This window comes from Staurois parvus, unplaced genomic scaffold (genome assembly GCF_062004578.1).
Source record: "Staurois parvus isolate SC_StPar_1 unplaced genomic scaffold, SC_StPar_1.0 ptg002335l, whole genome shotgun sequence".
NCBI lineage: Eukaryota > Metazoa > Chordata > Amphibia > Anura > Ranidae > Staurois > Staurois parvus.
The window spans coordinates 76,119-89,252 of NW_028320131.1; the positions used below are offsets into that span (position 1 = coordinate 76,119).

At 40.9% G+C, this 13,134-nt stretch overlaps 1 protein-coding gene across 1 annotated transcript in view; it reads left to right on the forward strand.

The window, feature by feature from the left end:
- Positions 1-8,421: 8,421 nt before the first annotated feature.
- LOC149431232 (uncharacterized) overlaps positions 8,422-13,134 on the forward strand; it is a 78,146-nt gene continuing 73,433 nt past the window's right edge. The window contains exons 1-2 of the mRNA XM_089665772.1: positions 8,422-8,500; positions 11,553-11,885. Coding sequence (XP_089521898.1) covers positions 8,422-8,500; positions 11,553-11,885 — 412 coding nt within the window. The remainder of the gene's footprint in view (positions 8,501-11,552; positions 11,886-13,134) is intronic.

Here is a 13,134-nt window from a genome sequence, read left to right on the forward strand (position 1 = left end):
GTTATGGAGGCCCCGGACACTGACTTTCTGGAAGAACAACTGTTCTCTCCCTACAAGGTTTATGATGAAGAATACTGTAAACAGCTGCCGTGTGTATATGTGGATGGTTGTGCTTTTCATCACAAGGATGGGGAACAGCTCCAACTAGTGGCAGGTATTGGAATCGTTTGGACCCAAGGTGTCACCCCAATTTCTGTGGGATACAAACTTGGACCAAAAAGCAGTCAGGTTGCTGAACTTACTGCAATTCTTAGAGCAGTTGAGATGGCTATAGAGTTCAACATTAAAGAGTGTGCCATCATAACCGATTCCAATTATGTCAGGAATAGTTTTGTGGAGTATTTTCCTAGGTGGAAGCGAAACAACATGAACAAGAGTAATCACAAACCCGTGAAACATGGTAAGCTCTTTTGTCACATCGATGAACTGGTAAGGTCCAATGATCTCACCCTGCACTTCAAGAAGACCAAAGGCCACTCCAAGGTTCTAGGTGCCGAGAAAGAAGGGAACGATCTGGCCGATTCTCTAGCCAAGGAAGGGGCAATCACCGGTGAACTGATAGACATTGACCAATTTTTAGGTACCGTACAGATTGAAGCTGTCACCAGGCAACAGGCCAGAACAGCTGGTGATCCGAATGCATTACAGTGGAGTCACGATTCTCCTAGTGAGGATTTAATTACTGCCCAAAAAGAAGACCCAATAATTGGCTTGTTTTATAGTCATATAGAAGATCCCAACCAAAATCCCATAAATAAGGAAGTATATAGTGGGAAGGAGGATTTACGTATCTTAATGAAATCCAAATCCCAATTCTCTTTATACCAGGGATTGTTGATACGAACCTCAAAGGGTGGCGTACAACAATGGGTCGTCCCACTTAAATTTAGAGGTTTGATGCTACAGCATGCCCATGATGCTCCCACTTCCGGTCATCGTGGAGAGAAGATCACGTATGAGATCCTGCGGGATTATGCCTACTGGCCTCATATGTTACGTGATGTGAAGGAATACTGCCAAGGTTGCCTAATATGTCCCCAATTTCAACCTACCAAGCCAACTCATAGAGCACCTCTCCAGAAGAGGGGGATATGTATGCCTTGGTCAGACCTTCAGATGGATTTTATTGGGCCAGTAACAAAATCTTCACGAGGAAATCGGTATATGTTAACAGTTACATGTTTATTCACCAAGTATGTCGAATGTATACCAGCACCAAATAATAGCTCCGAGACATGTGCTGCATTGCTAATAAATCATGTATTTTCTCGTTTTGGTTTACCTCAGAGGATAGAGTCTGATAGAGGATCGCACTTCACTAGCGAAGTGATGGCCAAATTGTGGAAAATTTTGGGGGTTAAAAGGAAATTGCATATCGCCTATCGGCCAGCCTCTAGTGGTGGTGTAGAACGATACAATCAGACCATCGTTAATGTCCTTAAGAAATTTGTTAAGGAAACAGGCAAAGATTGGGATGTCAAACTGCCACTGGTCCTGATGGCGTTGAGGGCTACTCCGAATACAGTTACAAAAATGTCATCTTTTGAACTGATGACAGGTAGACGGATGGTACTGCCCCAGCACTTATTGTATCGCACTACAGATCAAAATTTGATCAATGCTACCACCACACACCAATACATAGAGGATTTACGTAAACATCTGCAATATGCTTTTGCCTTTGCCCAGCGAAATTTGGAAAGAGCTGCAACTAGTGCTAAGACATACTATGATCTCAAAACCTCCAAGAAGGAATATGAGATTGGTGACAAGGTCTATCTATACAACTTTGCAAGAGACCAGATCAAGGAACGGAAATTCCTTCCATCTTGGAAAGGTCCGTTCTCTATCATTGATAAAATCTCTCCGGTCGCATATAAATTGCAGGTGACACGGTATGGTGAAATCAGTGATAGATGGGTGCACATCAACCAATTACGTGCTTGCCATCCGAAGTCTCAATTGCAGTTGTTGGAAGACTAAACCCACCAATTCCCATCTGGAGATATTGAGATCATTCTTAAACTTCCTTTAAACATATAATTCATATTTTGCCTTACAGGATCCAGTAACATAATTTTATGTATATCCATTACTCAAACTGTTCATTTTAATAATTTAGAAAGGAAGGCCCAGACTATGACCAGACCGGCGATCGGAGGTGTCAATGACCGGACCCTAAAAGGAAGCTATAATGTCCTGTGGGAAAGACCAGATGCCAGAGATCGATCCGGAGACGATAACCTGATGTCCCAGGCCACCAAGGGCCAGTCCAGAGGAAAAGACCCGCCTAGGAGACCGTCTAAGAGACCTGTCGTGCGGAGGACCCATGGACCCCAAGGTGGATGTGTCAGGCCAGGCCGGCCTCATCACAAGACCAGGATCGTCATCGGAAGTGTCCATCTAAAGACGCCGAGTCAAGTTGAGGAACAACCAGCATTACCGCTGCCATTTTATTATCGGAAATTTTTTTTTATTATTTCATTCCCTTCACCGGAGAAGACGAACAATCACCCTAGCCAAAAGCCTCACTCATGTTTTTCGATACAGACACCCCTATACACGTGCCTGTACCCCAAAAACAAAGGGGGATTTTGTTGTGGGCTTTTGGAATCATGTCAAAAATATGACTTTTATCAAGATATAATGTTATCTAGCAAACAGCTCAGCAGAACCGGATGTTAAGAGTTAATTTTGTCTTGGTTGAACCACCAAGAATTCTAGTTAAAGAACTGAAGAGAACAGGGAATTAAGACTTTTCCAAGACAATGGGATTGTTTAAACTGTCCACAAGGACTATTTGTATATGGAAGTGAGAAGAATGCATCTACAGAAAGTCAAACACATAGGACTCTGACTTGTAAACATTTCAACAATAATGAGACGGGAACTCAACTGTTTGGAAGCTTAACCAAAACCTGTAGAGTGTGATGAACCAACAAACCTCTGAAACTATTACTATCTACTATTGTTCACCAAGGGTGAAAGCATTAACAATTGTTTACCATGAGTCCGATACAAGGGCTAGGCAAACAGAGATTTTTTTCCCTACACAGAGGAAATGTTGATGCTGAAACCAAGGGGTGAAATTCAGGACATTTAAGTTAAAAGTTCACTGTATATCATTACAAAAATGTACTACAAAAACAGATTATAAATAAGATGTCATAGACTTTAAACACCACTAAATACTCAGCAATGGGAACTATATATCACTAACTTGAGTATTGAGATGATGGGAAGTAAGATGTATTATAAACTAGCATTAGTTACATGTCTTATCAGGAAACAAACAGGATGGTACTTCAAGGAGGAATAACCGAATATACACCTATATTCCATGGTCCCTATTTAGAATAATATAGGTATCACTGCTATATCTGGATAGAGCCGTATATTTTATTCCTGAAATTACCTGAAGATTCCACCCAAGGTATGAGTCATCTCAAATACTCACATTGTTCTGTGATACATGACCGCCACCTGGCGGGCAGGTGAGAAATAGCTTATGTACACACATTTCTCAACTAGCCAATCAGGAAGCCTGGTGGGAAGGTATCTTAGAACAATGGACTAGTGGATATAAAAAGCCCATGTGCTGTAACATAAAAAGAAAAAACCTCATGAAAAGAAGAAAAACCCTCATAAAGACCTCATGGAAAGACCTGACATCTGAAGAAGATCTCTGCTGAAATAACTACTCTTCCATCTTTTCAAACTTCCTAAAACTTTAAACCTCAAAACTTATAACTTCCTACATTCTCCCCTATTGAATCTATCACTTGCCTATATATCAGTCTAAAGGCGTTCCACTGCCAGCTAAATCCACGGGAGAGTTGCCTAGTCTGACGTCCGGGTGTGGTGAGATGTTTATTTGATTTGTATTCATTACTTTCTCTGTTGTGTAGAATCATAAAAATTACCGTAGTGTATTACAACAATATTGGATAGTTAGATATATGTAGTCAGATACTGTGTTACTGTTAAAAAAAAATTGTTGATTGCCATATTATAAATTTTTCCATATTTCATAATTTATTGAATATTAATAACCAGAGTATCATATATCAAGGGCTTACTTCTTGCAGGCCTATGGCCACGGCATGTAGGAATATAACCTTTGAGATATTCGAAATTATTAATTATTAATAAATTTAATAAATATCGTATCATTTAAATTTGTGATTGATGTAATTAGTTAGAGACATTATTAGTGTGTCTTACATTGGTAGGATATATTTTTGATTGTGTGTACCAATATTCATTTATCACCAGTCTTTTGTGTTTTGTGTTAATATATATGTAATTTTTGTACATAAATAAATTTTTATATTTATCTATTATAAGGCAAATTTTGTGTGTATGGTACGAAATCATATTGGCTAAAAGAATTCAAGGTATAATAATAAGTGGTGATCAAATTATCAAAGTGTCCAAATTATTGGTTTACTAAATATTTGCCGTATTTTAACGGCTGGAGGCACTGTAATATTTCATCTAAGGGAAAGGGACACGCCCTTTATAAATAATATATATCCTTACATAAACCACCACAACACTGTGAATGGTCACAGCTAATCACATGCACATGTCATGTGATTAGCTGTGACCAAATCACAGCTAAGCACAAAAAAAAAAAAAAAAGCTGAATGAATCGATTTCATTCAGGTAAATGCTTGCTTATAGCAAAGTAATTCTTTGCTATAAGCAAATTGTGTAAAAAAAAAAAAAAAAAAATACTGATCACTTCCCCAAAGTAGTACAATGTTACTATGGTAACATTGTACTACTTTGGTCATAGTAAAATATGAAAAAAAAATCTTAAAAAAAAATTAAAAAAATGTATTAAAAAATTAAATCTAATAAAAAAAAAATATATATATATATTTTTTTTTTTTTTCATACTGTCACCAGTCAGTGTCCCTGTTCACCGCCATGCCAGTTATATGATGACGCTGTACTGCACTGGTGACAGTATGTAAAAAAAAAAATAGTGAAAATAATTTTTTTAATTTGTTAATCTTCCAAAAAATTATGACAAAAAAATACAACTTCAAAAAACTCGCCATGCCTCTTATGAAGTACGTCGGACTGTCTACTCTGCAAAAAGGGGTCATTTGGGGATATCTGTACTATTCTGACATTTGGGGGATATCTGTACTATTCTGACATTCTTGGACCTCAAGAAATTAGATTTGCTGTCAGTACTTCAGGATTGATCAATATTCAGATCTATACCATAGTTTGTGAACTCTATAACTTTCCTACAAACTAAAAAATACATCCTAATTTGGGTTATTTTCACCAAAGACATGTAGCAGAATACATCTCGGCCTAAATGTATGAAGAACAATTATTTATTTGTAAACTTTTATAACAGAACCAAAGAAAAATGTGTTTTTTTTTCAAAATTTTTGGTCTTTTTTTGTTAATTTAGCAAAAAATAAAAACCCCAGTGTGATTAAATACCACCAAAAGAAAGCTCTAGTTGTGTGAAGAAAATGATACAATTTTAGTTTGGGTACAATGTTGTATGACCGCGCAATTGTCATTCAAAGTGTGAGAGCGCTGAAACCTGAAAAATGGCCTGGGCAGGAAGGTGTAAAATTGCCCGGTATTGAAACGGTTAAGGATGCTGGCGGCCTCCCACTCCTTAACAAAACTGCTAAAGCTCATAAACACTGCTGAAAACACTGCTAAACACAAATTATTATCGGTTTTTATCCAGCTTTTACCAGCGGTTTTTTAAGCTACTTGTGTTACAGTCCTACAATGAGTTACATCGCCAAGCTTGTAAAGCAATATTATGTAATTTCAAAGGTCACAGAACTAAGGTCATCTGCCTATATCAGCAGTTAAAACGACTTGTTTATTAGTAGAGATAAAGCAGTTTTAGAAGGGCTGTGCATGTCTGTGCATATGGTATAAAAAAATGTTAGATTTACAGAACCTTTACAAATGTCCAAGCGTTATTTGACCAGTGTAGTCGCAGATATCATCTATAACCCAATTCCAAAAAAGTTGGGACGCCTTGTAAAATCTATATAAAAACAGAATGCAATGATTTGTAAATCTCCTATATTTTATTCACAATAGAAAATAGAAAAGAAAAGGGTAATTGACTGTGTTGATGGGGAAATCAAGCAATGTTCTTTCTGTAGAACTACCCTCTTGAGGGCCGCTGAGCTTTGGGTCCCCTTATAGCTGCACAGACATGCTACATGCATTTTCCAGCTTTCTTTCAAAGTCAGTAATCAGTCCATGGGCTTGTTTTTTTCTCCCTCCCTCTTTCAGGTTCATTTTCTTCCTTCCTCCTCCTCCCAGGCCACACGACAGCACTCAGCAATCAAACTTCCACTCAACTCCAGACTCCTCTGCTGGCTAGGCTCTTTCATATTTATGGGCCCATCTACCACACTGCCAGGCCTCCTGGCCTGGGACTGGCCAGATTACCTTGAATATGCAGATCTTGGTATCCACCTCTCCACCTGCCAGCTTCTAGAAGTTTCCATGAACCTTCAGAAACAGGGGGAGGCAATAGAGGCCTGGTCTGCAAAGCTTTCCAGCTTGAACCCACAATAAATTCAGACTCACACAACTACCAGGAGTCTGCATGAACTTCCCGCACTCTAACACTAGAGGGTGCTACATTTCCTTCCACTCATGGTAGAAGGCAAGAAAAGTATATAATATATGGCATTGATATGACCCCAGTAAGGTTCAGGGAGACTCTCATTCCAGAGACACAGCAAGAAGTAAGAGGCGATCTCTTCAAAGTAAGGTGATATTAGGGTCCTTAGCAGAACAGGTGTCTCACATGAAAGATTTCTTCTGAATTTAAATTTTAGTGATTTCACACACTTTCTGTATCAAAGACAATGGTCACCAGGGTCATTAGTGAGGTAATTCTTCCCAAACAGGCATGCAGATAGCCAAGGCTTTTTTAAGCCGGAATGTCCCAGCATAACCAACACCTCCAGCCGACATTCTGTAATAGACCTATTAAGCATACTATTGGTCACTTAGCAACTCTATCAAGAACACAAGTATGGCGGCACTTGCTTCTTCTGCCCAACGAGTCCAGAGCAGCTCCCTGACCCACAAGCCACATGGAGTGCATTTTACTAAAATAGGAGAGTGCAAAATCTGGTGCAGTTCCACATCATAATCAGTCAGCTTCCAGTTTTTATTCTCAAAGCTTAATTGAACAAGCTGAAGTTAGAAGCTGTTTGGCTATCATTCACTGAGTGCTCCAGTTTTAGTAAATCTCCCCCATGTTGTCCACACTGATTTTGATCATTTTGACATGGGAGCCCTCCTCACTGCGCCAACCTGGGTAGGTGAGCCTGGGGGCCGTTTGAGTGATAGTCTCCTCCACCCTGTACCTAAAGGTGAGTCCCTCCTGTTTCCTGTTTATATCCTGTGTAGCACTAGTGTTAGCATAGGTAAATTTATTGCATTATGACTCATGGTAACTGTGTGAGTCTGTAATTAGGTTGGTTTACTGAAGGTCAGGCTGGATGGCTTGGTAATAGATGTCTCTGGTACCTCCCTCTGGATCTAGGAGTTTGGAGACATTTCTAGAAGTTAGTGGGTGGAGGTCAGGAGGGACTGATCTACTTAGTAGAAGGAACTTGGCCTGGCAGGGTGGCAAGGTCATCCTTTAAATACGGTGGAGCCATGCCAGCAAGGAAGGTTGGGTGGAAGACGCAGTTCTGTGGAGGCTGTTGGTGGTCTAGGAGGGATCCCCTAGGTCTAGAAGGGGGTCCCTACCTCCAGACTGGGCTCGGGCAGGCTTAGGAAGATCTCATCAATAGTGCAGTTTAAGGAGCACTCTCATCTAAGGAGTAGCATGGAGCAAAAAGGACAGATTGAGTACACCAGCACACCCATGGATTCACAAGGGGAGAGATTGCTATATGTAGAAAGCTTTCAAAGGACGACACTCTGTACACTGGGCAATATACAGTATGACATACAGTACTTCTGACCACTACACCCTTTATCTAATATTTTGCATTACATTCTTTTGGTCAAAGTGTTTATCATCTCAGCAGTTGCTGGCTGCTAAGTAGTCACTGACTATTCTATGCAGTTCTTTTTTAAGGTAGGTTGAAAAGCATATATGTAAGGGAAGAGTTTAATTGCTTGATTGTGCTAAGAGTTGTAGGTGTCTGTTAGGCGTTTTCTTGTGGCATAGTAATGAAACCATATTGTGTAGGTACAAGGACTGAGGCATATGTGTTCTGTGTATACAGCAAGTAGATGTAGCCCATTGAAATGTTATTACTTGCAATAAATGGCGGTGGTCTGTCATTCAGGGTCACTCACATGGACAGAACAACCCTCTGGAACTTGTATGCTGTATAGCAGGACTCAGATTGTAAGCAGGGCAGTCAGACATTTCCCAAAAGATGTAGCATGTGGGCGGAGACATATAAATATCAAAGCCTCAGAGATTGGCCAGTAGAGTGCAGGGAAAAGAATGAAGGAGAAGGAGGTATGCTGACAGCTGAAGTGCTGAACTAGTCCATGGAGCCAGGGTTGGAAAGAGAGGAATAGCGGAAAGAGCCTACTGACCACCCGGTCTGCACGCTGCCCAGCAGGAGACCCGATGGGACACCGAGTCTGAGTTGGAGAGTCCGTAGACTGAACCTGTTTACAGAGAGAGACAGACCGCTACGATCTGCTGGACTACTTAATCAGATGAGGGAAACCCATGCACCCACTAAGCAAGTGAATGCTGACAGTTTGCCACTTCAGCTATCTGCTTACACATAGCTGTGAACATTACATATAGTTGCTTCAGTTTTCAGCCTATTTCTTGCAGCCGCTATCACTAAGATACACCCAGGGCCGGTGCTTCCACTAGACGAACTAGGCAGCCGCCTATGGGTGCCTGGGCGTAGCCCAGGCCGGCACTCTCTCTGTGTGAGACACCAACATGTCATTAATGATCTTTCAGCTGAGAGGAGGGGTGACAGATGGGAGGAAGAAAGGACAGAGGAAGATGCCTGTTGTCTGGGGCCAGTTTATCAGCTGAACTGATGCTCTTTCCAGTGTTCCTCCCAGACTCAGTCCCTTAATGCAAGCCGACTGGCGGCTGCTGATCACTGTGGAGTTCCAGCCCTTCTCTTCCCATTCATCAGCAGAAGCGGAGCTGCACCTGCGGAGTTAGGTAACGTCTGAAGTTGATGTCTCGTGTCTGTGTGAGTGTGACCGCCATCCATCACATGTGCAATGTGTCAGTAAGTGATGACATCATCACGATCCCACAGTCTGCTCTTCTAGTTCCTGCTGGGCCCACTGATCTGTGTCAGTATTGGTAGTGGTGTGTTGTGTTGGATTTGTCATTGTGTGGGATCGCTCAGTTCAGGGGTTCTCTGTGTGTGTGTGTGGGCTGGGCTCCCTGCTGTCACAGTGTTTTATCTCCCCCCATTGCCCAGGGAGTTCCAGCCTGGGATCTGTCAGAGTGTGGATCCATCATCCTCCACCCACTGCAACTGTCAGCCTGCCACTGCCAGCCACAGGTACAGTCTGTATTTTGGTGCTGGTGGCATCTTCTGATCTTACGGCACTTATTTTTGCAAATTAAAAGCAATTTAGCAGTTTCATATTTTGTTGATTTAATATATTCTACTGTTTTTTAAATGATTTATTTAGGTTTTTGTTTTGATTTTTTTTTTTTTTGGAGGGGGGGTGCAAGTAGCTGGTCTTGCCTAGGATGCAAAATAGTCTAGCACCGGCCCTGGATACACCTACATCGCAGTTTCTTGTACAAGCTGACCGCAGGACATACAATTGCAGGCCAGGATACAGCGGTGTCCACTGAAACAACAAGTTTCCATTCCTCAACAAAGCAGGATTTCTACTACTGTTAACTTTTGCCTTTGATGCACTAAGGGAGCTTTCTTTGCTTATAGACATTTATGCCAATTGTTACTATTCATTACTGCAAGCCTACCCCATGTTGAGTGCCTTAACCTCCCCAGAGGTGTGATTATGTCCAAATTTCTGTGCTCAAAGCGGTACATTTTTTTGCATGGAAATATGTCTTTTTTTTATTGTAGGCCTGTAATTCTTAGGAATAACTCACTGAAATCTATCTGAACAAAAGTCTAGTATACATCCCGGGTTTGATAAAATTTGAAATATGAAATCATAAATTATAATATAATACATAATCATAAAAAATAATAATATAATAATTATAAATTTAATTCAATAATGTCATCAAACCAAAAACACTGAAATTTGAAATAGAGCGCCAAGTTCGCACATCAGTGAGGTTAGTCGCAAAATCGTTTTCAGTGTTTGACCAAGTTACCTTTAATTTCAATAAAAACTTCCTGTTGGTTTATCCTAACTTGTGTGTGAGTCCATTTTGCAGTTGTGATTGACTTTGGTCATGAGAGCATAGTGGTGTCAGCAGAGGTTGGGCTTTCATCAAAAGGTTCAGATTGCCAGGGAACCCATAACAATTACTAAGCAACCCTTAAGGGGTAGTGCTACATATTGTAGATTCAGGTTTTATTTGATCATGCCCTGTTAACACTGGTAGAGCAATTTGGCCAAACTCACCATTTGGCACAGCGTACTACACAAGGTGCTTTATTCCTTTCCGGCCAGCGATAAAAAACGTTGTTTTTTGGGCTCCTAACCCTTCCGTGTTCTATCCAAAGCTAAACAAAAGGTTCTGGCTTTAACCACTTGCACATTACCTTTACTATGAGCAGGCAACAGCTGCAGACAGCGCGACATACACATGTGCACAGCCCGATGGACACAGCAGATCGTGGCGCTTGGTACCCAGCCACTGTGAGTGGCCAGGGTATCATGTGATGGCAATGACCAATCATTGCCATCACATGGTTACAATGTAAAAAATGCCTCTTACTAAATATCTTGGACTGTCTACTTTCCAAAAAGGGGTAATTTGGGGATGTTTATACTGTCCTGATATTTTAGGGTCTCAAGAAATGAGGCCGTCAGTACATCAGGATTGATCAATTTTCAGTTATATATTTACCATAGTTTGTAGACTCTATACATTTCACAGAGACTATATAATATACACTGATTTGAGTTATGTTTAACCAAAGAAAGGTAGTAGCCTATATTTTGGTCTATATTTCTGAAGAAAGATTATTTGTTTGCAAAATGTTATAACAGAAACTAAGAAAAACATGTTTTTTTTCACCATTTTCAGTTTTTTTTTTAAATAGCAAAAATAAAACAAAAACCCAGTGGTGATTAAATATCACCAAAAGAAAGCTCTTTTTGTTTGAACAAATGATATAAATTTAATTTGTGTACAGTGTTACATGATCGCTCAATCGCCAGTTAAAGTAGCACAGTGTCGACTATAAAAAAATGGCCTGGTCATGAAGGGGGTAAAACCTTTCGGAGGTGAAGTGGTTGAATACAATTTTAAATTGTGTTTGTTATACATTTTATGTTTATCTCCCCAGAAGCACATATGTTTTCTTCACTCCAATGCATTTCTTGAGAATTAATTTTTCATAATATTACATGTTGATGTGTTTCTATAGATGCAGCTTTGGATGTCTTCGCTCCTTCCCAACAGAGGGCTCTTGTCACCAATGACACCATCCTCAACTGCACCTTCTCGGTGGATAAACAGCCACTGGATCTTAACTTCCTGGCCGTATTGTGGAGTTTCCAGGGAAAAGTAATCCTGAGATATGACAACAAAGGCTTCTCCACCCGAGATACCAGGATGTCTCTCAATGTGGAATCCCTGAGGAACGGATATGCTTCACTACACATATCCAATGTGACCATCTCTGATAGAGGCTTCTATACGTGTTCCGTTATCTACAGCCCTGACAGCAAGGAGAAGGAAATTTTATTCAAAGTGTTAGGTAAGGGCACCTACAGGATAAAAATGGTAAATGTCGGGTAAAAAGGGTATTGAAGTAGATTTAATCTGTAACTAGACAGCATTTAATTTCTCAAAGCATTGTATATCATAATTCTGGACCATGCCTACCCAGTATGACTGACTGTGGCCCCTTGTTGACCACACAAATGAGGCATGTAACAGGGTAACAAAACAAGAGGAATATGCGAGGTGTTGTCACCTCATAACAGTAAGTGGCTGAACAAGGACCTTCATGGCTAGATCTCCAATTAATATTTTAATGAAAGATATATAAAACAATTACATTTATTATATTTTTCTCAGGGCAAGTTTCCAGATTGTGAAAACAGTGGGCTATACCTACAGTATGTAATATGTGTTAGAGAGGCTGCTTGTAGTCTCCTCTGGAAGTCTATGTGACAGGGTGGCAACACAGAAGAACAACTAGAAGACAGTGATAGAATGCTGTCACCCCATGACAGGAAATACTTGAAGCAGAACTACATTGCATCTGAGCACCACAAACCAAAAACACCTGTAGTACTACCCCCTTAGGGGTTGCTGATGAATTGGGTCCCCCTATAGTCCTGCACAGCCAGGCAATCTGCATTCTCCACACAAGCTTGCATCCAGAGTCAGAAAATCAGTCCTTGAGATTTGGTTTTGTTATTTATTAAGGGGATTTGAACTGGGATAGGGTAAGGGGGTAAAGGATGCGCAAAGGGAACCAGAAACTGAGGAAAACTTTCTGAAACTATGCACAAGCTTCTCTTCTGCAACACAGTCCCTGCTGGAGAGCTAGCCAGCATCTCCTTTATGTACCACCCCAGACTCTAGCTGAAATTATCCTCTTCACCCAGCAATCTGGAGATTCTCCTGAGCAGGAGATTGTGCTCGTGTTCCTTTAAATGGGTGAAAAGTCACTAGTAAGGGGCTAATTTGGTTTCCCACCAGAGTGCTCCTTCCCCTATCCACCCAGGGGGTACAGGTTACTCATTCAGATCCTCTGCTGTACCTCTTGCGGGTTGGCTGCTGGGCTGCTCCTTCCCTGCCATACAGGTGGTCCTTATTCAAGGGGCCAGTGAGTTCCAAGCTTTCCTCCTTTCCTGCTCCAGGCTCGCAGGCAGGCCCCATCCCACTAGGCCTCCTGGCAGCCTTCTTCCTTCAGCCTCACATCTTCCTCTCTCCCACACTTTACACACCCTCCACCCAACTCCTGCCACTGAGCAGGCTCCAGCATTTTTAAGGGA